This window comes from Canis lupus, chromosome 10, assembly GCF_011100685.1.
Source record: "Canis lupus familiaris isolate Mischka breed German Shepherd chromosome 10, alternate assembly UU_Cfam_GSD_1.0, whole genome shotgun sequence".
In the NCBI taxonomy this organism is placed as follows: Eukaryota; Metazoa; Chordata; class Mammalia; order Carnivora; family Canidae; genus Canis; species Canis lupus.
The window spans coordinates 47,355,245-47,380,498 of record NC_049231.1 but is presented as its reverse complement, the minus strand read 5'-3'; the positions used below and the strand labels follow the sequence as shown (position 1 = coordinate 47,380,498).

The window sequence follows — 25,254 nt, the reverse complement described above, 5'->3', positions numbered from 1 at the left end:
TCTCTCCTTTTTTGGTCCCAGACTCTGGTGGTTCCTTTGGGAATAATCTGCTCCCCTGTGTACCATTTTTGGGTCTGACGGTCCTCAGTGCTCAGGCAATGAAGCATGCAACCTGGGGATGACCTATCCCATACCCTAGCCACCGTGAAAGGTTCAAGGCTGGTCCTTAGACCCAGCTAGGGCCAGTGAGATGCAACTCCAAGAGGCCTGGCTGAGCCAAGAACAGCCTCTACAGCCATCTTCATCTTCTGGAGCCTTCCTGGAATTCCAAGCTGTACGGTGGCTCAGGACTTGCCTTTTGCCCTCCAACTCCTAAGGCTTCCAAAGCTTTCTGACCCCCATATGACTCCACCACATGACAGACATGTGACCTTACATATTAGTGACCTTACTGAATTTTTACCTGGTTTCCTCATCTATAAAATGGGATACCACCCACCTCAAAGGGTTGAGAATTATATACCGTCATCCACATAAACAAAGCATTATGAGCTATACTTGGTATACAGATGTTCAACAAATTTTTAATTGTTCCATTTGGCTTTTGGAGCCCATAATCCCACACAAAAAGAAAGGATGGCATCTCACTGGTATGTCTAAGGTCATTTTCTGTATTGAGAATGACTTAACACAGAGTTTGGGAGTCCCGGAAGATGAGACCAAACATTTCGCTAGGCAATATTGTTTCCTCTGGATCCAGGAGTTCTTGCATAGCCTACTCAATTCATACCTAACTTGCTCTCATCCTGCACTGAGTTGCCTATATAAATATACATGAAAAGGAAATAAATTAGCAACATTGTAGGTGTCCCTAAGTTCCGTTGTCACTTTCCCAGGAATCCCAAAACTCTGGCCAGTGATCAGAAATGCCTTTCTACTGTCTTTATTCTACTGCCATCCTGTGGCCAGCCTGCGCCACTGCAACATTGAGGGCTGGTGTCACTGAGCTCCCTGTACTGTCCTCCTGGTACCAGGGATGGGGGCCTCCTTGAGAGGAAGGAGAGGAGTGCAGTTGAAGTCTTCTCAAGTCCCCATCAGCAGGCAGGAGCCTGGGCATGAATCACCAGTCTTGATATGATTTCTGTTTGATGAACCTTAGGGCCACATAGTACAGGATCATGAAGCCACCACCGATGCCAATGAGGATTAAGTAGATGGCGTAGAGTGGATGCGAGTTCAGGCCCATGGAAGTGAGGATCTGGGGATACAGACATCAGTGAACTCAGTAAGAAAACATTCAGATGAATGTTATCTATTTAGAGTTGGAGGCCTCAGCTACTTACTACATCTCCTGGAATAGGGATGGTGAAGTTGCCGACCACCATGTGGTAAGTGTGCCCTTTAAACTGAATCTGCATCAGCCCTTCAAAACACCAGCGGAGAAAGGAGACTTTGGAAATCCAAGCGGGCACTGAAGACAGAGATCCATGTTATTCACAAAGGCTAATCACCTGCCCACTGGGAAACACTCCTGGACACCAGGGCCCCGGTGACTCTGATCCAAGGGAAGCAAGGTCCCTGAGGTGTCAGGGGGCAGGGAGAGGGTGAAAGGACCAGAGTGAAACCCTGGGACATGGTCTGAAGTGGAAGGGCCAGGTGGCTCGGGGGTCACCAAGTTTTATGAATAACAATTTGAGAGAGTAATTTATTGTGTGTCCCAGCATATGCTCAGCTTCATGGAGGTACAGCCGCAATTTGAGTCTGTGCCCTGACCCCAAGGTAGTATCACAGTGCCAGGAACAGGAGAAAAGAACAAGCCCAGCCGGGCTGGTCAGGAAAGGCCAAGGAGAAGAGAGCAGCCATAGAAGCAGGGGCAGGGGTGGACAGAGAAGAGCCAGCCACACAGGCTCTGAGATGAGTGTATGGAATGTGTTGGGGACTTCAGAAGAGTGAGGTGGGGGCAGTAGCCACCCCAGAGGGCTTAAAAAATGCAGTGACATGGATTTGTACCTTACAAAGCACCACTCCATGGGCGAGGGTCAAGAGAGAAGTGGAAGGACAAGGCTCACATAGACCACTGCAGTGGTGTAAGACCAGACGACAAGATAAGGCCTGAGGGATCAGGCAAGGGGGATATTTCAGAAAGATGTAGGGAGCAGAACTGACCTGGCACACTGGTGAACGTGGAGAGTGAGGGAAGTCAAGGGTGACCTCCAGGTTATCAGCTAGGGGATTATAAGGAGGTGCCTGCCATCTGTATTCTCCCATGGACTCATTTCTTTGACAAGCAGGACCCAGAAAAACCAGGCTTAACTTGGATCTAAATAGTGAGTTTTAGGGACGCTTGGATGGCTCAGCGGTTGAGCCTCTGCCTTTGCCTCAGGGCAGGATCACAGGGTCCTGGGATCAGGTCCCACATTAGGCTCCCAGCATGGAGCTTATTTATTTATTAATGAGAGACACAGAGAGAGAGAGAGAGAGAGGCAGAGACACAGGCAGAGGGAGAAGCAGGCTCCAAGCAGGGAGCCTGATGTGGGACTCGATCCGGGGACTCCAGGATCAGGCCCCAGGGTGAAGGCGGCGCCAAACCTCTAAGCCACCCAGGGCCACCCAATAAATAAAATCAATCAATCAATCAATCGTGGATTCTCATCCCCAGGTGAAAGCGGGCTTCATCCAGCCCCAGAAGGCCTTAAAAAGCTTGACCAGGGGAGGGGAGCAGGCCTTACCTGTCCACAGGTTGTCCAAGCTTATCATGAAGCCCCCGGTGAGGTAGAAGGAGTTGTAGAGAGCGTTGCCAACGAAGGAGGATGTATGGAATGTGGGGAGCAGAGCAGCAACACCCAGGGCCATGATCCTACAGTAGAAGACCACTAGCCACACCAGCAGAAGGTGCAGCAGAAAGGGCTCAAGGCCTGGGCGCAGGTTGGCCAGCCAGTAGGTAGGCATCCCACAGATCATGATGTAGACACAGTGCTCTGGAAGCTCCCCTAGGATCTGCAAAGAATAGCCCTTGCAAGGATGTGGAACTAATGCCTTCACTATCATTGTTCTTTAAGTGTTTAAAGATAAGTAATCCTCTGTGATGCCAATCTTCCCTCCCACTGATTATCAGCCTGCAGCAGGAAGGGCAGTAGGTGTGGGACCCTGGAACATGAGCTCTCCTTGCTGGTTGCTCCCTGCAGATGCCATGTGCTCCCTCTGGGACAGTTAGAGTCATTTCCCCCGGGGTGGGGGCAGTGTAGCCGGGTGAAAACTGCAGTAAGGTATCTGTTTTCTTGTTTCTAGTTCCCGCCCTGCCTGCCTAGACCTAATAGGTGTGGGGCTTTGAGACAGCTGCATAACCTCTCTGAGCCTTTGCATCCTGGAAATAAGTATAGTAATAGTTGCTGACCTGCTTCCTGGAGATGTCATGATATCTGAAAGGGGAGTATGCTGGATGTTTCCCACTTTCTTTCTTTCCTTCCTTCTTCCCTCCCTCTTTCTTTCCTTCCTTCCTGTCTGTCTGTCTTTCTCTCTTTTTTTGGTTTCTGCTGACCAGGAAAGTGTCATTCCTCATCCACAGTCCTGGTCTTTAGGTAAATATTTTAAAACATCAAGTCTCTGAAACTCCCCTAGGAAATATGATATCTATAACCACAGATGATGCACGGTCCCCTGGTTCAGCAAAATACTTCTCAGGAGCTTCTGTCAATGCAGTGTGACTTTGTCTACCCATCCCCCACCTTGTCACTTGCTCTCAGCCCTGACCAGTCACCTTGGTAAAGAAATATGGACCAGCAGTGTACAGTCCATCTTCTAGTTCATAGTAAAGCATTGCCCTCTCTGAGTGACCTAACAAAAGGGAGAAAAGGAGAATGAAAATGACATTAATTTTTAGTGTTTTCTTTTGAGTCTTAGTACAATTATAAATAGTCATATTGCCTAAATGTCTTCTATTTTTAAAAAGCAGGCAGAGTTAAACCATCCTAATATAGACGTTTGTAATTCTCTGACTTGTGCATTGCTGTCAAGTATAATTCCTGTTATAATAGGAATGCCTAAGACTCCTGGGTAATCGTCTTTCATTTGCATACTAATATTAATGTACGAACTTTAAAAACAATCATCACCTTTTATTTTGCAATCATGGTGAAACCATTCAGCAAACCTATTCTCCCCAGAAGTTTGGAGGAACAGAGGTCAGCTTTGGATCAGCTCAGAAAGGTGATGTATCCCATGGTCCTCTGGCTGTTCCAAGTGTGAGTTACAGAGAGCAAGCCATACTCACATTTGGCAATGACATCCAGGATCACGTTGAAAGGGATGAGAGCTCCAATCATGAACAAGAGGGCAGCTGTGTCCATGAGGGAGAGCTTGATGGTCCCATGGCCATAATAGAGGAACCCAATGATCAAGGACATCAGGCAGGCCTCTGCTCCACGGATGAGGAGAGTTGGCAGGTCTCGGAAGTCATTAAAAATCTGACGACTTAGAAAACAAAAGAGGTGCCAAGGGAACAACATACACCAGCCCTGTGACATTAACAATGTCAATCTCTGTAAGTCTCATTTTTCTCATCTATAAAATGGACTAGCACTACTCTCTCACAAGGATGAGGCTCAAATGAGATCATTGATGAAAGTATGTGTCTCACACTAGATACACATAAATAATTCACGTTATTGTCAACGTATCAGTGTGCAATTTTATTTAAAGACATTACCCTAAGGAAACAACCAATCCAGTACATAAAGACATACATACAAGGATAGTTATTGCACCATTACTTGTCATAGCAAAATCCTGAAAAAAAAATCAGACCATCAATATGCACTTAGCAGGGAAAACAGCTATGGCTAGACTGGAATGCTGAGGGGGACCTACCCAGATGAGAGGTAGAGGCCTATTCTATATGAGACCAAAACCAAAAAAATGGTTACAGAACAATTTTAGTATATGTGCTGCCGAAGCGAGCACTGGTTACAGAACAATAGTAAGAGTATGATCCTATCTATGCCCTAAAATGCTTGTGTGCATGGGAATACCTAGAAAGACTCACACTAAACATTGGGTCTGGTTTTCTTTGAGGGCTGGTGTGACAGGAAATCTTCCCTTTCCACTTAAGCTTCTCCTGTATTATCTGAGTTCTCCACAAGCCTATGTAATTTCTCCAATCATCTGGCCAATAAGGACATTTTGATTTTGTTTAAAGAATAAAAACAAGAGTGTTCTGTATTGCACAGAGGGCTAGTGCTAGTCTTGGCGACACCAGTTTTTTTAAAAATGAGTCTACCTCTTGCTATCTCTTTCAAATTCACTTTAGATAGAAAAGACTTAATTTGATATAATAAAGACTTCTGGGGTAGGGCTGGTGGTAGTGGGAAGAAATGGCAGATACTTACCGGATCAGCATGGTAAACTGCTGCACAGGGCCAGGCAGCTCAGTGGGAGTCGGAGGCTGGTCGGTGTCCTGGGGGAGGGCCCGGCTGTCAAGAAACAGACGTGTCATGGGTTGTGGCGATGGTGGTCTTCTGCAAGGAGTTCTGCACCCAGAGCCACCCTCATCTGCCTTACCTCTCCAGACAAGTACCCTCACCCAGCTCCCTTTCTTCCGCTCTCCACAGAAAGTCATCGGAGCCACGAACTTTTTCTCGAAACAAGGCCGCAAGGGACTGAGCCTTCTCCCTGGTGGCCACTTCATGCTCTCTGCTTCGCCTGTCAATGCTAGTCAAGTCCACTGTAAAGAGAGGATGTGGGGCCATGGGTGGCCATGGTCTCTGCACCTGCTTGCAAGTGAGGAGCTTGATGCAAGGCCAGTTTACAATGCTGGTCAGCTCTTAGGGACTCCAGGACATGCTCCCCACCCTCTGAGAGTGAACCATGAAGTCATGAACAGCAGAGAGAAGCAGAGAAACACCTAGGGCTGGCTTTCCCTGCTGGGCCTGGCCACATCCACTTCAGGGAAAGCCTGCTGTAGGAGAAGGGTTAACACCAGAAGCCCTGTGAGCCCTCATCCACATCCAGTCTCATTATGGGGACATGTCTAGGACAGAACAGAAGGCATTGGCCTTTTAGAGCCCAAGGTCATGGCACAGTTATGCCCTGACTCCAACTCAGGCCATTTAAGAAGCTTGTGATGAGGACTCAGCTTCCAGGTATGCTTGCCCACAGGGAGAAGGTGGGCTGGCTGCGAGGTGGTTGGGCAGTCTGGGCACCCAGAAATTCTAGTTCTCACTCTAGATTAGTAATTTGGCTCCCCAAACAGCCTCCCTCAAAGGGGAAAATGTTTTGGCTGGAGGGTGCCAGTGCCTGGACAATTCTAAGTAGAGTTGTCACTGTGTCACTGCCCTCCAGAAGAGGGAGCTGCCATGACCAGCTGGAGAACCAGGCTGCTCTGCACCCACCTCCATGTTACTTGTGGGGAACATCTGGCAGCCCCAGCCACAGCTCTACTCTCATGGGGCTCCCACAGTGTCACATAGACACACCTACCCAGTCATAGCCAGGGCCCTCCTGAGCCCAGCTTTACTCTAGTCCAGAGATGGCTCACCTCCCTCTATTCCTCCTCTTAACCTCTGCCTCTTCTCTCTTGTCATTTTCATGACATGTCCCAAGACAGGATAAGGTCTAGGAGGAGTCTTGTAGAATGCAACAAGCCTCCTCAGCATTCAGGGCTGCAGCTCAGGACACCAGAATCTCTGAGTACTGCAGGTCCTGTACCGAAGACTGGAAGGTGGTAGACAAGAGCCACCCCCCCAACACACCAAAAAAAAAAAAAAAAAAAAGGCAAAAAGTATAAAGAAAAATTTTTTTCAGGTCTGTTATGGACATTTGCCTCCTGGTAAACCCCCCTCTGGGGTTATTGCCTATTGCTCCCTGTGGCCAGGTTGAAGGTACCCTCTGTGTGAGTTCAGACAGTGTGAGTGCATACTGCAAGGATTGGCAGGCTGGAGAGAGTGGCCTATCCTCCTGGAGGAGGGCTGGACGTTGGATGCCAGGAGGAGGATGTAAGCCCAGGGCCAGGAGTCAGGGAGGGAGCCAGATACCCTGGTTGGGAGTCCTACTTTTGTGCCTTGCAAGTTCTGTGCAAGGAGTTTAACTCTTCAGATTTGGTATTCTCATCTGTAGGGACAGAGATGACCCTGGCAGGGCTGTGAGGGTGAGAGAGCTTGGTGCCTTTGGGCCCAGTGTCCGCCCTCAAGGACATGGTCCCTGTCGTCATGGTCATTGGTGAGGCCCTTGCTTCACTGAGCCATCTTGGAAGGAAGGCTGGGGCTCCAGGTGACGTACTGGACAAGCCATAACTACCGCTTCCCCTGGCACTGGTGAAGGTGTGTGGCCCGGCCAGCAAGCAGCCACAGCACTCCTCAGCATTCAGGATCCAGGCATCCGCTTTCAGGCCAAACACCTGTAAAGACAACTGTCTCCCCAGGAATGAAGGAATTGGCTTACCTTCCCCTCAGGGGTATATGCTGAGAACTCAGAACCCCATGTAGGAAGGCTCTCTGGTGCTGACAGAGAAATTTTCATATCTAGAGGTTCGTTGACCAGTACCTCCAAATGGCCCTGAGCTCCCTGTGCCCTGGGGCCCCCTCAACCACCCAGTGCCTCCAGGTCCCTGCCTCTATGGGGGCACCAGGGCACAGCTTTAAGATTTCCCAGGGGCCTCCTGACCTTAGGTATCCTAGGTTTCCCTACCGAGTCTGAATAAAGACCACAACTCTGGAAACGAATGCAAACCCTCTTGGATTCTATCTCCTCCAGCTACTGGAATTCTTACAGGCTTCTCATCTATGGTGCACAGGACGGTGGCTACGTCAGAAGCTGCTTCCGTCAGGCCCTCCGTTTCCAGCATCTGATACTTGGCAAAGTGACCCGTGCGCTGCAGCCCGCTCTGCCCGGCTCCCTCCGAGGTCCTGCTCCCCGGAAGCCTCTGGGAGTTTCCCTCCTGAGTCTCCCCACCAGGCCCCCGCGGGGCTGGGCAGGTGCGGGCGCTGCCTGCAGCCTCACCGTAGAAGTCGGCAGGGTTGCTGTAGCGAGGGCAGGGGTGGCCGACGCCTGCGAAGTACTGCACCATGTGCTGGGCTGCCCCCAAGTAGATGGTGGTGCCGGACGTCATCAGGAGGACCAGATCAAACAGCCTGAAGATGTCCGACCGAGGCTGGTGGAGGGAGACGAGCACCAACCGGTTGCCTTTGGCCAGCCGGGACAGGGTTTTCACCAGGTTGTGGGCTGTGAAGCTGTCAAGCCCCGACGTGGGCTCATCCAGAATGAGGATTCCTTCCCAGCGGAGAGAAAGGCCCGGTCGGCCCGCGGGGACTCAGGCTGCCCCGCGTCCGTCCAGGTGGGCGACGCAGCTCCCCTCCCCTCAGCCCGCGCCCTCACCTGGGTTCCACAGGAGCTGCACCGCGATGCTGACTCTGCGCCGCTCGCCCCCCGACACGCCCCGCACGTACGCATTGCCCACGCGCGTGTTGGCGCATTGGCGCAGGCGCAGCTCGGCGATCACGTCGTCCACCTGCGGGGGGCGCGGTAGGGGAGCTGGGGTTTACACGCCTGGCCACGCGCCTGGCTTCCGGCCACGCGCCTGGCTTCCGGCGACGGGCCTGGCTTCCGGCGACGGGCCTGGCTTCCGGCCACGCGCCTGGCTTCCGGCGACGGGCCCGGCTTCCGGCCACGCGCCAGGCGCGGGTGTTGGCCTCCCGGCGCGAAGCGGCTGCCCGTCGGGCTCGCGCCGCCGCCTTCCCTGCCCCGCGAGGTGTGTGTTCCCACGTTCAGTCCGTGCGCCCTGAGGGGCTCCCACGCACAGAGCCCGGCGCCACGTTGGGAACGTGACTGCGACTTGGGGACAGGACGGCGGGGCTGCCTGCCCACGCGGGACAGGAAAGCAGCTGGACGCTCCTCACGCATTTTGCCCTGTGCGGTGGAGGGGACTGGCCGGGGCGGGCGGCTTCCGGAGGGCTGCGGAGTTTAAAGGCGGCCCGAGGTAAGGCCGAGTGTGGGGCGGGACGGATGGTGGGCTGGGCGCCGCGGCACGGCGGGGAAGGGTGGCGTGGCTTCTTGGGGTCCCCAGGGTCAGGGAGTTAGTTACCCTTTGGTCACGCTGAGCCTGGGAGAAGGTTCTGGGCAGGCGTAGCTGGGCAACAAAAGCCAGGGTCTCGCGGACGGTTAGGTTGGGGAGCAGCTGGTCGTGCTGGCGCACGTGGGCCACATACTTCCTCACCACCTGAGGCGAGCTGGGCTTCCCGTTGATCCAGATTTGGCCTGACTTAATTTTGCCGCCATGGTCCCTCCCGGTGATCACGTCCAGCAGAGAGGCTCTCCCACAGCCTGCGAAGCCACCAGAGACGTCCTGAAAGCAGAGCTGCGAGGCCCAGCCTGGAAGCCGCCGCAGCCCACGACTCTCCAGCCACCCTAGACTGCTCGCTCCTCGCAGAAGTGACCCGCCTCTAGGGAAAGTGGCACAGCTCTTGGACCCAGCACCTGCAGCTCTAGACCTTTTACCCACAGCCAGCTTGAGCGCGGGTGGGGAGCTAGAAGCACGTTGACACTGAGGGTTCAAGCCGGTGAGCCAGAGGCTGCATGACAACGGCCGGAGTTGTGGCCCTGGCTGTGCCTGGAGCAAATGCCCCCTTCCACCTCTAGTAAGTCCCTTTCTCTCCCAAGCAAGCCCGGTGTTAATTGCACCCTGAAGCTTAACTGTTTTGGGGTGGTAAATATGCCAGCAGCATTTGTTTGGCTCAGAAGCTGGCATTATGGGAAGGACTAATTTTGGAGAATTAATAGTTTTTTTTTTTTAATTAATAGAGTTTTTAAATTTTTTTTAAAGATTTTATTTATTCATTCATGAGAGACACACAGAGAGAGAGGCAGAGACACAGGCAGAGGCTCCTCGCAGGGAGCCCGATGTGGGACTCGATTCAGGGACTCCAGGATCACTCCCTGAGCTGAAGGCAGTGCTAAACCACTGAGCCACCCAATTAATAGGGTTTTAAAAAATATATTTATTTATTTTTAGAGAGAAGGCGAGAAAGGAGTGGCAGAAGGAGAGGGAGAGAATCTCAAGCAGCCAGCTGAGCGAGGAGACCCATGAGGGGCTTGACCTCACAGGGTGTTTTTTAAAAATGCAAAACTGGAATTTTCAGAAATCAGGAGAAAAAATAGAAAAGTAATTGATGTCATAATTTGAAAACTAAACACAGTATACATGTGTATACTACATGTGTATGTGATTATATACTACACTTGTCTTTCTCTTATTTTTATCAGTGGTACTTTTTACTGTCTCTAGAAAAAGTGATCTGTTGCCATAAGTTAACACCATCCACCTCTGAGTGACAGCCATTGCTATCGATTTGGGAAAGTGTCAGATTGGATCAGGTTTCCAGAAGCATTCGATGAGACTTTTTGACAGCCATTTAAGCTGTGAATGCCAATTTGGCTGCAGCTGTGAGAACACCTTGCAAACAGCTAGGGATGAGGATCTGTCCAGTTCCCCCAAGTAAGAGTCTGGTTTCTTCAATTTCTTTCAGAAAGCAAATTTTGCAACTTGTTTTCAAATAAGGAAAGTGCCAGTACTCAAATGTAACCACCCCTCCTTTCCATACACATATGCTTCCTGCAAGAAGCCCTATGCCTCTAGTGCAAAAAACAAAACTCAAGAAGCCCAGAAGCTCTCACAGTGGAAAGGGACCTGTCTGCTGCCTCCCAGGTACACCTTATTCAAGGTTCCTGAGAATGAAAGTGGAGCAAACCAGCTGGGAAAGAAGCAGAGGGGAGGGCTCTGGTCCTGTTCCCTGCCCAGCCTCAGACATCATCAGATCCAGGCTCTGAGATAGCTGGGGACTTTGTCAACATTCATAGGTACAGTGGGATTCCCAATCAGAAGTGGGAAGGCTACATTTCCTAAACAACACTTTATGAGAGTAATGGGTGGCCTTTTCAGTGGAGACTAAGTAGTGCAACTGGCAACACTTTCTATGAGCCAGGTGAGCCAGGAGAAAACACCAAGCACATTCAAGAGCCTTATAAAGTGGCAGGAGTCTCCAATTCAGCAAATGCATTCATTGGAAAACACCTTTGTCACTACTGCTGATTCTACAGAAGTAGCCAAAGTGGTGCTGTTTTAATTTATATTTTATAAATTATGAACATTCATTTATTCTTTGTTTCATTCTTTGTTAAGTAGAGTAAAAGCCATAGGAAGCATAATTGACAAATCCTCCTTTTTTTAAAAATATATTTTTAAAGATTTTATATATTTTTTCATGAGTGACACACACAGAGGCAGAGGGAGAAACAGACTCCCTACAGGACTCGATCCCAGGACCCTGGAATCATGCCCTCAGCTGAAGGCAGACGCTCAACCACTGAGCCACCCAGGTATCCCTGATAAATCTTTCTAAGAAATTATTGAGGGGCATCTAGGTGGCTCAGTCCGTTAAGCAGTGGACTCTTGATTTCGGCTCAGGTCATGATCTCAGGGTCCTGGGATTGACCCCCATGGTAGTAGGCTCTATGCTCAGTGGGGAGTTTTCTTGAGGATTCTCCCCCTCCCTTCGCTCACACCCTCTTCTCTCTCTCTCTCTCTCTCTCTCTCCCTCTGAAATAAATAAATGTTAAAAAGAAATCATTTAAATAATTTCAGCCTAGTAAACCTGAAGCTAAACAACATTGAACCTAGAGTCAGAAGTCCTGGAGACTGCTCAGTCTCTCTGGACTTCACTTCCTTCAGGAATACTAATGTAGGGTCATGTGTAGCGAGTATTCATTGTGATGACTCTAAGACTTTGTGGAAGTGCCTCCACAGGGTCCACATATCCCTCAAATTCTCAGCTCATGAAGAAAAAGCAGATATAACAAGAAAAGCCAAGAGGAGTTACAAAAACAAAGTTGGCCTATGAATGTCTCCTGTTTTCTTGTGTAGATCAGAATTGCAGAGGCAGGGTCAAAAGCGGGCAGAACTTGACCTGTGGGTGTTATTTAAGTTACAAAGTGCATTGACACACATTATCTCATTTGCTCTTTGGTTAGACAATAAATGGAATTTCCCTGTCCGAAGACTAAAAATTTGGAGATGTTCAAAAGTTCAGTAATCTCTACTTCTGGAAATGATTAATTAAAAGGTATAAAGCATTCTAATACCATGTGAGAGAGAAACGCCCTGATCTGAGGATCAGAAGACTAAAGTTCTAGATCTAGCTCTGCATTAAATATATGTCCTTAAGTGAATCACTCACTTTCTCTAGACTTTAGTCTCCCCGTCTGTTAATTGAAGGTGTGCATGTATTGAGGGGAGGCAGGAGGACACTCTAGAAATATTGATTACTTAAAATACTGATAATTTAAAAGCTCTCCTTTAAAGAGGCTTCCAAACTGGTAAAGAGAAAGAAAGAATACATTGGAGAAGGTAAATTTTGTTCTTCCAAGTCCCCTTTCACCTCTGGCATCGTATAATTTTAAGTTTGGCTTGTATAGTTTAGTGACTCTGAAGCACTCCAAGAATCTGGATCTTTGCAGGAGGTTGAAGGCTGCACTAAGATGAGGGGCTCTCTAAGAAGTGGGAGCTGTGGAGAGGGCTGTGCCTACTGGATCCTGGGGCAAAAATGAATGAAAGTCCCTGGTGGTAGAGGAATCCCTCCCCTCCCCCAAAAAGAACACTCAATTTTGAAGCTGCCTTATGATCTTGTAAAGGTTGTTACCTTGTCTCAATATAGGTATTAACTAAGCCCTGGCTGTAATTCATAATGATGGTGACTACCTGAGAACTAGTAAATGGAGGTTTTGGGATTTGAACCAGGTCTGCCTGACCCAGATCCTGTGCTCTCACCCACTCTGCTGTGCTATTCTACTTATCAGCAAAGGGTTCTGTGAGAAGCATCCCTCTGTCTGAGGGATCATTCTGCTTTCCAGGAGAGATGGAACTCAATGTCTCACTGTTTACCCTTAGTGGTACCTGAGCTCCCAATGATGGCCAGCATCTGTCCACTCCTCACTTTGAAGCTCAGGTTTTGAATGCCCAGCTCACGAGAATCCTTGTGAGATGTCCAAGGCATCTTGAACTGAGCTAGCTTCTTAAACCAAGGCACCTGGGAATCCATGTCCACCTGTGGGGAGTCATTGGAAGATTCCTCAGAGAGCTGAGTGATCATAGGGTTTCAGCAACTTCTGTTCACCTCTGTACAGCAGACATCCTCCTGCTGGTACAAAACAGGACTGAGGGGCCCCTACATAGGTTCCCCACGATGCTGGGAACCTGAAGCTGCCACTTCCAAGTTTGAAGTGAAGACATGGGAAGCATGTACAATAGAACAGAAAAGAAAATATAAAACAAAACAATGTCTTCACTTAACAATAGTAATTTACTAAAAATGTTTTTAAGTGTTTACTATGTATAAGGTATTGTGTAAATCTTTTTCAAGGTCACACAGCTAACAAGTGACAAGCAGAGAAGATTATGGTGTGCCTCATTAGCTTGTCCTAACTCACATTTACAGGAAGCCAGGGTTGGGCCTCTGGGGTTCACCATTGCAGCCCTCAGCATGTTCTATCTGGATCACCTGGGGTCTGCCCCCACAAGGATCTGGGACATGGAAGTTTTTTTTTTTTTTTTTTTTTTTGGACATGGAAGTTTTGAATCTGACCAAGGAGTCCCTGAAAGCCTCTGAAAAGCCAGTGGTCCTTGCACTTTGGATGTTTTAGTTCCAGGGATAGTATGTTTTGAAAACAAATAACAAAACACAGAACTACTGAAACCTGAAAGAAGTCTGTAATTTAGTGAATGGTGTCATGGCATTGTTAATTTCTTAATTTTGGATGGTTTTGCTCTGGGTATACAAGATTTTTTTTTAAGATTTTTATTTATTTATTCATGAGAAAGCAGAGACACAGGCAGAGGGAGAAGCAGGCTCCATGCAGGGAGCCTGATGCGAGACTCGATCCCGGGACCCTAGGGTCACACCCTGGGCCAAAGGCAGGCGCTGAACTGCTGATCCACCCATGGATCCCTGTTTGTTTGTTTTAAAGATTTTATTTATCTATTCATGAGAAACACAGAGAGAGAGAGAGAGAGGGGCAGAGAGACAGGCAGAGGGAGAAGCAGGCTCCATGCAGGGAGCCCAATGTGGGATTCCATCCTGGGTCTCCAGGATCACATCCTGGGCTGAAGGCGGCACCAAAGCTGAGCCACCCGGGCTGCCCCAGTATACATGATGTTAACATTAGGGGAAGTTGGACAAAGGGTATATGGAAACTTGTACTATTTTTATACCTTTCCCAAAAGTCTAAAGTTATTTCTGAAGTTAAAAAAAAAGTTTGAGAGTTTTTTTTCTCCATAGGTTTACATAATTTGTTTTATATTTTAACAAAGGTCTCATTCTCTTAAGCCTGTCAGTCTCCAGCTACAGTATTTGTAGTTGAGGGGAGTCTTGTACTTTCACTCAACACCTGAAGCATCTACATGGCCTGGACCTTTGTACTTGGGGCAGAGGGCCCCCAAGGTGGGTTCACCCTTACCTTCCACTTGGGGTATCATTAGGCCTTCCCTGCCCACTCCTCCCACCTTGCCCTCAGATGTGCTTCTACCTGGTAGCTGAGATCTCGGACCTCCAAGGTGTTGGACTGGCCACCGTATGTGAAGTATAGGCTGTTGTCACTCTCGGAGGAGAACAAGCTGTCCTGGAGTCCCTGTTGGCAGACATGACAGGTGAGGGCCTCCTTCAAAAGCTACCAAGAACTTAGGAGAAAACAGGAAGAAGACCAAAGAAGTGAGAGAAGCAGCTAGTTTGGTTGAGATCCAGAATTGGCAAGACAAGACTTTTGGGCATATAGAGCCCAAGAGCTCTTGAGAAAATAGGATCAGTGAGGGCAAATCTTTCCTTCCCTGCAGAGGGAGCTTTGGAGCTTCCCTCCAGCACAGCTCTTGACTCCAGAGAACTCAATTGCAGGTTGGTGGAGCCTGTTCAGGCAGCCTATGGTAGGTGAGACCCAGACTCTGGACTGGAGAGAGAGCTTTGTGAACTTCTTTGCTCTGGGGGGACCTGAGTGGGAGTTGGCCTTAACTTTTTCTTCCCTGCCTCTGGCTTACTATCTCCTAATGCCAAACAGACTTCACCTACCTGGCATGTGAGAGGAAATAGCTATCAAAAAGCTAATGCTCAATGTTTGGAATTCCAACATCATCCTTGGAAAAGCTGCCTATTATTCTAATAAGTTTTGCACAACAAACCCATTCAAAATGCTATTGGGAGATTTCAGAGAAAGTCCCCATTATCATCATGGTCATCATTATCATCTTGTTGCTATTGTTGGAGGGATGGTATATTTGTACATCAAATCAGTGTTTCATGGTATCAACTGATACCTTTCTTATTAGCCATCAGCAGATCTCAATTCCTTCTATTCTATCAGTTTAATCATTTAAATCATTGAGGCCTCCCAAAAGAAGAACATGTTCAGTAAGTTTTCCATTTTTTAATGCATAACATTTTTCTTTTGTTTTTTAGTGCAGAAAAAAGTGTATTTATTAACAGTTCCAGTTGACTCCAATCTTTTCCTCTCAGAGCTGCCATTCTCACACTGATGTGTTCCTCAAGCAAGCAAGCAAGCATCCTGTAATTACTGGGAGCCCACATCATGCTTCGGGCTTGGAGTTTGGGATGTGACAAAAATGGTCTCTGAAAAGCTTAGGTTTTTTTTTATTGAGGTAAAATTGGTATATAACGTATAAGTTTCAGGTATACAACAGAACAATTCAATATTTGTGTACACTGTAAAGTGGTCAGTACAATACATGTAGTTACCATCTGTCACCATGCAAAGAAGCTTAGGTTTTAATGAATGGGACAGGTGGTTAGGATGGAACAAAACAAAAAAACAAAAAAAAACAAAAAAAAAACAAAAAAAAAAACAAAAAAAGGATGGAACAAAACAGGCCAGGTGTAGAGGCACACTGGCCTCAAGCATCCATGCAGGGTATATTTACACTTTGTACACAGTCCCTATCTGTGCTTTACGTGAATATAAAATGACTTATGGGGCAGCCTGGGTGGCTCAGCGGTTTAGCGCCGCCTTCAGCCCAGGGTGTGATTCTGGAGACCCGGGATCAAGTCCCACGTCGGGGTCCCTGCATGGAGCCTGTTTCTCCTTCTCCCTGTGTTTCTGCCTCTCTCTTTGCATCTCTCTGTGTCTGTCATGGATAAATAAATAAAATCTTAAAAAAAAATGACTTATGACTTATGTGAAAATAACACCCAAAAGTCTCTGTCAAACTTCCCTGAAGTGGTGGAGTTCAGAGGTCCTTGGAAAGGATATTCAAGCCCAGTGGAAGTGGAGGGAGAGCAATACAGGTGATAGTCCACAGCAGCAGTTATGAGCAAGTAGTCCCCAGAGTTCCAGGGCAGTATGGAAACAGCAGACTGTAGCTACTTATCTTGTCTAATGTTAGAAGTATTACCATAAAGATCCTAAATTATACAAAAAAAAAAAAACTAGGAAAGATGAACATGTAATTTAGCAGAAGGGCTATCTCTGGGGAACAGAGAGGAATACAAGAGAGAAGGGCACAAGGGAAGGCTAGGGGATCAAGCTTCAGAGCTCTTGGTAATTATTGGTGGGTACATGAGAGTTCACTGCTCTATAAACTGATATGTCTGAAATATTTCAAAGTATGTTTTCTAAGTGAGAGAGCAAGCCCATGAGTAGAACTCTAGAATACTACCACTCCCACCTCACCCCTTAGCTACCAATGCCTCCAAGGCAGGAGGTGGCTGTGGAGATGGAGGAAGGTGCAAGGTCTGTGCTCTCAGAAATGGAGATGGAGATCTCTCCTGAGGGAGGTCCAGGGCAGCTGTATTCCAGGCAGGTCAGCCCTGCACCTGACCCTCACTCACCACTTCTTCCACCAGCACTCACATGGCAAGTACCCCCTCCCCCTTTTTAAGATTTTATTTGTGAGCATAAGCAGCAGGAGAGAGAGGCAGGCAGAGGGAGAGTGAGAAAGAAGCAGGCTCCCCACTGAACAAGGAGTCTGACTCAGGGCTCAATTTCAGGACCTTAGGATCATGACTTGAGCCAAAGGCAGGCACTTAACTGACTGAGCCACCCAGGCATCCCTAGTTTTTCCATTTAATTCTGTTAAACTATCAGAAATTTTAGCAGGGAGACTCATTTGGGCTAACATGCATCTTATTTGTTTGCTTATAAAAAAAGTAAATATCTGTAGGAGGGATATGAAGTCAATTGGTGTAAGATACGAATTATTTCAGAAATTGGTTCTGTGAACAAACACCTAGCCAAAGGCTACCCAAGTTAGATTTCAGGTGGGGTGCTTAAGAAAAGGAGGTCAACCATTTGCTTCAACATGGATGGAACTGGAGGGTATTGTGCTGACTGAAATTAGTCAATTGGAGAAGGACAAACATTATATGCTCTCATTCATTTGGGGAATATAAAAAATAGTGAAAGGGAATAAAGGGGAAAGGAGATAAAATGAGTGAAAATGTCAGTGAGGATGACAGAACATGAGAGACTCCTAACTCTGGGAAACGAACAAGGGGTAGTGGAAAGGGAGGTGGGCAGGGGGTTGGGGTGACTGGGTGATGGGCACTGAGGGGGACACTTGATGGGATGAGCACTGGGTGATATATGTTGGCAAATTGGACTCCAATAAGAAAAAGAAAAAAAAAGAAAAAAGAAAGAAAAGGAGGTCATATGTTTTAGGGTCTGGAGTATTAGGTGCAGGTGATTTTATGCCCAAGTGGGTTCCACTTTCCATATAAGTGCTTTGAAAAGGTGGAGGATGCTGGGGCCCTGGGGAAAGAGGTGTTGGAATGGGAAGACAGATCAAAGGAGAAAGGTGCTCTCTGCTCTTGAGGGGTAGGTGGGCAGTACCTCTCCCCCTAGGCTAAGTAGGTAGATGCAGGCCAGCCAGGGACCTTAACCACCATCTAGGGACTGTACCTTCCTGGATCTGCACAGGCAGCGTGACCTTCAGAGGAAGAGCATTTATTGCTGGGTTGAGGATGGTCTCTGTTCCATTTTGAAATATTTTTTGGCTCCCAGATGGTTTTGACAAATTCTCTGTATTTTTCAAATACTTAAATATCTATTCAGCTGACATCTTAATCAGTATGACTGTCAGTCATACAGAAATTCGCTTGAATTTCTGACAGGTGATGCCCAAAAAAGCAAAAGCAGTTTTTTTTTTTTTTTTTTTTTTTGTAGGTAACCTGCTCGGCTTCTGCTGGGCTACATTGTAATTTCTCCTTGTATTAACTTCTGATCAAATTCCTGAGTCATAAGCATGGATGAGAAGGGAACTCAGCACAGAGCCTAAGTTCCTTATTCTAAGATGAGGAATTCATGCCATTGTGAGTAGTGATGTGCTGAGGACTTAGTACCTGGCAGAAACATGCCAGGTTTGTTCCTGGCTGAAGGGATGAGCCTGGGCCTTTACTAAAATGGTCAGACTGATCTCACACATCTTTGCCCTGAGGACCGGGCCCCATGTGTCTTCCTCTGGCTGTGCTTTTCCCTGTGGACTGAGGAGTCTGTGGGCCAAGGGCACTTTTGACACTCCAGGCACCCCAGGCCAGAGGGCATTTGTCTGTGGAGTGTGAATAGAATGTGGGGAGGGTGGATGGCATGACCACCTAAGAGTGTGTGAGTCACATGTGGGGCCAGGATTGGGCAGAGAAGGGGGCAAGCTGTAACTTGGGCTGGAAGCCGGTTCCCCTGTGCCACCCCATTCTAACCACTGCTCCAAAAGGTCCTAGGATTTCTAAATTTATACCTGGCCTTTTAGGTTGTGAGGAAGTTATGTCAAAATAAGAAAACAAAATCTTTTAACAGTTTTTAGCTTGATTGATAACTTTAAAACATCTAGACATAAGATATGTAGCCCTTGTTTTCTTGTTCCAGGTTCCTTAAAAGTTGAGGGAAGATTGTCACTTGGAAGCTTGAGTAACAGGATTGGAGAAGAGGAAATTGGAAATAGCAGGCATTCCTGGATGTTGGATTTGGGCAATTTGCATCACCTGCTGTGGTGGCTGAATTGTCAGACCTTTTAGGTAGAAAGTGTCCCCAAAGACATCACTGATTTTATATCCTGATCAGGCTATGAGCACTGCAGTCACAGCTCCTAGGAATCATTTCTTGGCAAAGACTGGCTGTATTCCCAAATCAGAACTGGCTATTTGTCATGGCTGCAGAATAGATTAGGAATGGGCCAGGCTGAAGTCATGTCCTAGCAACTCAGGGCCAGACTAGGTGGCCTGTGGCCTTCCCTGTTGGGTGTGGAGTCCTCAGTCCTTCTTGTCTTTCTCTCCTTCTTACCCACAACAGGCAAAGACAGTAAGGTGTGCCAAGGTGAGGTGGTAGGCTCAGCTTCCTTTCTGTCTTTCACGTTAGCCGCCTGCTTCAAATCCCACCCACACCTGCATTGTAGCTAAAGGCCATTTCTCAAGTAAACATTTCTCATTTGAGGTAAGAGTAGAGAACTTGTGCCCCAGCCTCTCAGCCCTCTGGCTGCTCTCTGTCCCTTCCAGCTCTCTCTCGGGTCTTGTGTCTACCTGTTGAGCATAAATTCTATTCTGATGTTCCGATAAAAGTTTCCTGCCATCCTATCTCATTTTTCTGCATCTGAGATCCTGACTTTGACTGACTCACAGATGAAGGAGAAACTACAGAGCCTCCTGTATGTATGAACACATTTCTGCTTTGGAGTCTCATTGAGAAAAAGCTAGATCAGCCCAAGTCACAAATAGGAATGTCATTTCCCTGTGCAGGAAGTGACTTCAGATGCCCCTACCCACCCTCTTCCCTGAATCCCTTGTCCTCAGCCCTTTGATGCCCAGGAAAGAGTTCTGCTGCCATATTCTCCCTCTGCTTGTGGTCCTGGTGATGAGCTAAAACAGAAAGTTCCCCGGGAGGAGGGTGGGGGAAGTCCCATTTGCTCCCACCCCCCATGATTGAAGTGACTGCCCATCACTCACGGAGGCATCCTGGGGCGCAGCCCTGTTCCGGAACCCTCTCTCCTCTGAGGCCTCAGCCATGAGGCCCAGCAGTGTCTGTGCCGCTTTGCTGCAGCTTCCTTTCCACCTTAGCTGCTACCAGACAGCACCAGTGTTTGGTCTCTCTCAGGGCTGGGCAATCAATCTCTGGCCCTAGTTCACCGTGCCTCTCTCCCAGCATTCTCAGGCAAGCCCTCCTACAAACACAGGCTGTGTTCTGCCCACTGCTGAGATAGTACACATGCTCTGGGCAAAGGTACATCAGATAATGGCATCTGTGGCCAAACCCCAGTGCCGCTGCTGGTAAGGTCTGGGGAGGGACTGCAGGGCCCGGTGAAGAGTAGGCAGGGCAGTGTGCTGCTGGCTCTACTGAGGCTCCTCAAGGGAGAGTCAGGGCGCCCAAAAATTCACCTGTCTCTGCTGTCTCTTGGCCATGAGTGAATTCCCATCTTTGGTCCCTGTGGAGTCCTCGTGGATCCAAGTAAGCAGAGGCCCCCAGAGTTCCCCAGAGGATGTTCCTGCAGCTGTTTCAAAGCCTCGACACAGCCTGGGCATTCTCCATGTCTCCTACAGTGTCAGGTAAGGCCATGCCTCTTTTGTCTACTGGGAGCTTGAAGCTGGGCTTTGTTTGAGTTGTGGTCATGGTTTTTGGTGAGTGAGCCTCTGCTGGCTTTCCTCACTAATGAGGGCCATGTGTGTAGGCTTTGGGCTACAAAGCCATTTGCAATGGCCATTTGCAATGGCCCCCCTTTTGCTCATGAAGACCTGGAACTGACAGTGAGGCAGCTGTGATCTGCTTTGTGCCCCAACTTTGTGTCTCCTTAATCCCTTCCTGTTGTGTTGTGTCGTTCCTGCCCCCCCCCGAAGCCTATTCCATGGAGATGGAGAGAGCTGTCCCCCTGAAGCCTGTGCCATGGAAATGGAGAGGGCTTGGGTTGGGGAGTGCCTACAACACAAAGTGTAATGAAGCCTGGTGAAGGAACGCCGGGTCAACAGGAGGAATAAATAGCTTCCTGCTTGTTTTATTTCCTACACGGCCAAAGAGCTGGCATTCAGAGCAGCTCTTGGGCAGGGGTTTTACATAGATGACCTTTCTTGGTCACTACCTGCCTGTGTCTGCAGAGAAGGATACTGAGCTCCAGGCATATTTAGGAACCTGTCCAGAGACAGCTGGAATTAGTGCTGGGGGGCAAGGGTCTGGCCCCTTCTTGAACCCCATACTCCCTTTCTTTTAAAGCCACCGAGTTGGGCCCTGGTGGGACTTTGCATCTTGCCGGCAGCAGTGGGACAGGCAGATCCTCAAAGATGTCTCCTTGTATGTCGAGAGTGGGCAGATCATGTGCATCTTAGGGAGCTCAGGTAAGCTTGGGAAGGAGTACTTTACATTCTCAGCATTCAGAAAAGGCTTTAGCTTGGTTTGAACATTGAGGAAATAGGTTTAAGTTGGAGGAAGGCTACAAGTTTGATACTAGATTGAAATCTGGTACTAATGTAAAGTCTTAAGAGAAATCCTTGGAAAAGAATAAAGTCCTGCCTAACATGTCAGTAATTCCTATTTCAGTGTATGGAAAGTACCTAGCACAGTGCCTGGCTTGTAGGGGTGCTCAGTAAACACAGTTTCCCTGATCTGTATCCTGCCAACAGGCAGGAAAAGGAATTAAGCACAAAGATGCATGCCCGTTTAGTCCTATATTCATTTTTTAAAAATTATGATCTATTTCAAATATATAGGCAAAAATAAGCAAATAATATAAAGAATGTTTATGTATATTTTTAAAAGAATTTATTTGAGAGAGAGAGCACGAGCAGGGGGAGGGGCAGAAGGAGAAACAGGCTCTCTGCTGAACAGGGAGTCTGATGTGGGACTCAATCCCAGGACCCTGAGATCATGACCTGAGCCGAACGCAAATGCTTAACCAACTGAGCCACCCAGGTACTCCAAGAATTTGCTTTAGATCTTTTTGTTTTTAAGAATTAAAATGACAGATTCCACTGAGGCCATCTGTGTGCCCATTTCCCACCTTCTCCTCTTCTTTCCTGGGATATCTACACTTGTGGCTGAATTCACAGTTTGTGTACCTGCATCAGCCAGTCATTGTTCTGGGAAGGTGTAGCCTCCTGAGCGGTAGCCCCTTGTGTCTTGAGGGTCATGCCCCATGGGGAATCAGCTGTGAGTCCTCAGTGGCTGGAGGATGGGTGCATTGACTCTGACAAGGGCAAGGGGATCTATGTGAACACACAGGGTTGACTACACTAGGTTATCCTGCACACTTTAAGGGTGAAAGATTCTGACAAATTTGCCTTACAGGAGCTTCCTGATTGAGTTCTTGTGCACTGACATTGTTGACATTTACTAGCACTACACACTTGCATTATTCTCTTTAATAGAAATGGGTAATGCAAGTCTGTGATAAAGGTCAAGCATGGTCAGCCTCGTTTGACCTGGGGAGTTAAATCCATAGCCATTCCCCTTCTACAGCAGGTGAACAGCTGATTGACAATAGCATTAAGATTAAATGAGAAGCAACTCACTGACTAAAATTATTATACTTTGCTGAGATTTCCTGTCTCTTCCTATTTACAAATTTTTAACCATTTGGTTAGTGAAATAAGCCACCCACATCCTTTTTTTAAAGACTTTTATTTGAGAGATGCAGGGGGTGGTGGTAGGGAGAGGGGTAGAAGGAGAGGGAGAATCTCAAGCAGACTCCCTGCTGAGTGCAGAGTCCAGCATGGGGCTCAACCTCACAACCCTAAAATCATGACCTGAGCCTAAACCATAAGTCAGCCACTTAACTGACTGAGCCACCCGGGTACCCCAAAACATTTCTAACTATATGAAAGTACCATAATGTCCAGGGTTATTCTAATTTTCCTATTGATAATTGTAATATTCTTTAAGAAGAAGAACAGCTGAGTTATTCCCATAATTTGTTGTTACCTGCCTTCTATAGGATTAGGGTGGTATGTTGCATGCAACAAAGAATGAACTCATTTTCTCAGAAGGGTGTCCCACAAGCCAGTGTCATGCTTCATGCACATCTCAGTAGGACAGTGGGTGGGAGGTGGGAGGTCTTGATCTGGGAGCTCATGGGCTGGTTTCTGATGATATCTCATCATGGTTTTATGACAACAGCTATCTTTTTATACTGACCATGAGTTCACAGTAGACTCCAAGTTCTCTGGGTGGTGGGAGTTTTGTCTTTGTTTTTTTTCCCTACTGTATTCTCAACAGCTAGAACAGGGCTGGCTACAGTAGGTGCTTAGTAAATATTTGTTGAATTAGTGAGAAACAAATCAATTCTCTGAATTACTGCTAGTGTTTCACAAAATGATTTTTTTTAAAGATTTTATTTATTCATGAAAGACAAAGAAAGAGAGAGGGAGAGATATAGGCAGAAGGCAAAGCAGGCTCCATGCAGGAAGCCTGATGTGGGACTCGATCCCGGGAGTCCGGGATCACCCCCTAAGCCAAAGGCAGATAGATGCTCAACCACTGAGCCGCCCGGGCGTCCCCAAAATGATGATTTCATTGCTGTCTTACCTAACACAGCACTGTTAATCAAATCTTTATCAGTGAGGCAAAAGAAGACTGATGTGTTTAAAGTATCATGACAGAATGGGGTAATGCAAGCCTGCTTAGGGTCACCCAGCACTACAAGGGAGGGTAACTATATTTGACTCAAAATTTGCTATCAGTTGGGACCTAGACTCTGGGTTGCTTCCTCCCTCACAGAAGACTATTTAGTTATAATTTCTGTCCTTTTAGGGAAGATAATTCTAAAGGTCAGAGTTTTATTGTCTGTAGGACACTAATACACTTTGTTTTCTTTTTTCTTTTTTTATTGTGGTAAAATATGCAAAACTTACCATCTTAACTGTTTTTAAGTGTACAGTGGTAATAAATACATTCACATTGTTGTGCAACCCTTCTACCATCCATGCCCATAGGTCTTTATTTTGTAAAACTGAAACTCTACACTCATTAAGCAATAACTCCCCATTCCCCTTGCTCCCAGCCCCACCACTATACTTTCTGTCTCTATGATTTTGACTAACTACCTGACATAAGTGGAATCATACTGTATTTGTATTTGTCTTTTTGTGGGTGGCTTATTTCACTTACCATAATGTCCTCAAGATTGTTGAATGTGTCAGAATTTCCTTCTCTTTTAAAACTGAATGATATATTCTATTGAGATATGTGTGTGTATATATATATATATGTATATATATATATATATATACATACACACACACACACACACACACTGTGTTGGCTTATCTATTCACCCATTAATAGATACCTGAGTTGCTTCCACATTTTAGCTACTGTGAATAATGAAATGAAGATAAGTGGACAAATGTCTGTTTACAACCTTGTTGTCAGTTATTTAGGGTATATACCAAGAAGTGGAATTGCTGGGTCATATGGTAACTGTATTCTTAAGTTTTTGAGGAACCACTATACTGTTTTTCACAGTATTTTTGTATTCGCACCAACAGTGCACAAAGATTTCACATTTTGTATTCCCACCAACAGTGCACAAAGATTTCAATTTCTCTACATCCTCACCAACACTTATTTTCCAATTTTTTCATAGTTGCCATCCTAAAGGGTGCAAGGTATTATCTCATTGCAGTTTTAATTCGCAGTTCCCTAATGTTTAGTGATGGTGATTTATGCTTAGTAATTTCATGTGCTTTTTGGCTATTCATATATCTTCTTTGGAGAAATGTCTATTTAAGTCCTTCACCCAGTCTTAAATTGGGTTAATTTTTTGTTGTTGAATTTTAGAAACTTTCTATATATTTTGGATATTAATCTGTTATCAGATATGTGATTGGCAAGTATTTCCGCTTTCTGTGGGTTGCCTTTTTTTGCAGTGAGGATAGCGTCCTTTTTCTTTTTTTTTACTTTATTTAAAAAAAAAATCTTTTTCATGGACTAACTAAATAAATAAAGTTTATTTAAGTGATCTCTACACCCAGTGTGGGGCTCAAACTCATGACCTTGAGATCAAGAGTCACGTGTTCCTCCACTTAAGCATTCCAGACATCGCTGGGGATAGTGTCTTTTGTACAAAAATTTAAAACTGTCATGAAGCCCAATGTATCTATTTTTTCTTTTGTTACCTGTACCTTTGGTGTCATATTTTAGGCCATTAACCATTTCTGTGTCTAATTTTGCATACTCTGACCGTTTATTTTCCACTGATTATACATATCAGTTTTTTTAATACTTTTTTCCTCTTGTATTCTTTTTTCGAATAAACTTTTTCATCCTGGTAGTCCTTAATAAGTTAATAGTTGAGATATCTTA

At 46.8% G+C, this 25,254-nt stretch overlaps 2 protein-coding genes across 5 annotated transcripts in view; one reads left to right on the top strand and one right to left on the bottom strand.

The window, feature by feature from the left end:
• Positions 1 to 504: 504 nt before the first annotated feature.
• On the bottom strand, positions 505 to 20,060 carry ABCG8 (ATP binding cassette subfamily G member 8). The gene is made up of 13 exons (XM_038551160.1): positions 19,914 to 20,060; positions 14,506 to 14,607; positions 12,878 to 13,028; positions 9,014 to 9,252; positions 8,308 to 8,440; positions 7,933 to 8,202; positions 5,497 to 5,659; positions 5,325 to 5,408; positions 4,211 to 4,410; positions 3,698 to 3,774; positions 2,670 to 2,937; positions 1,284 to 1,411; positions 505 to 1,198 (listed from the first exon to the last, which is right to left on the bottom strand). The coding sequence occupies exons 1-13, from the start codon at positions 19,971 to 19,973 to the stop codon at positions 1,061 to 1,063; spliced, it is 2,013 nt and encodes a 670-aa protein (XP_038407088.1). The 5' UTR covers positions 19,974 to 20,060; the 3' UTR covers positions 505 to 1,060.
• Positions 8,688 to 25,254, top strand: part of ABCG5 (ATP binding cassette subfamily G member 5) — a 49,437-nt gene continuing 32,870 nt past the window's right edge. The window contains exons 1-4 of one of the 4 annotated variants that reach the window (XM_038551163.1): positions 8,688 to 8,908; positions 9,180 to 9,566; positions 18,841 to 20,510; positions 21,169 to 21,290. In XM_038551163.1, coding sequence (XP_038407091.1) covers positions 20,365 to 20,510; positions 21,169 to 21,290 — 268 coding nt within the window. In that variant the 5' untranslated portion in view covers positions 8,688 to 8,908; positions 9,180 to 9,566; positions 18,841 to 20,364. Of the gene's footprint in view, positions 8,909 to 9,179; positions 9,567 to 18,142; positions 18,291 to 18,840; positions 20,511 to 21,168; positions 21,291 to 25,254 lie in introns of those variants that run through there. The other 3 variants (XR_005365817.1, XM_038551161.1, XM_038551162.1) reach the window with 3 other exon arrangements.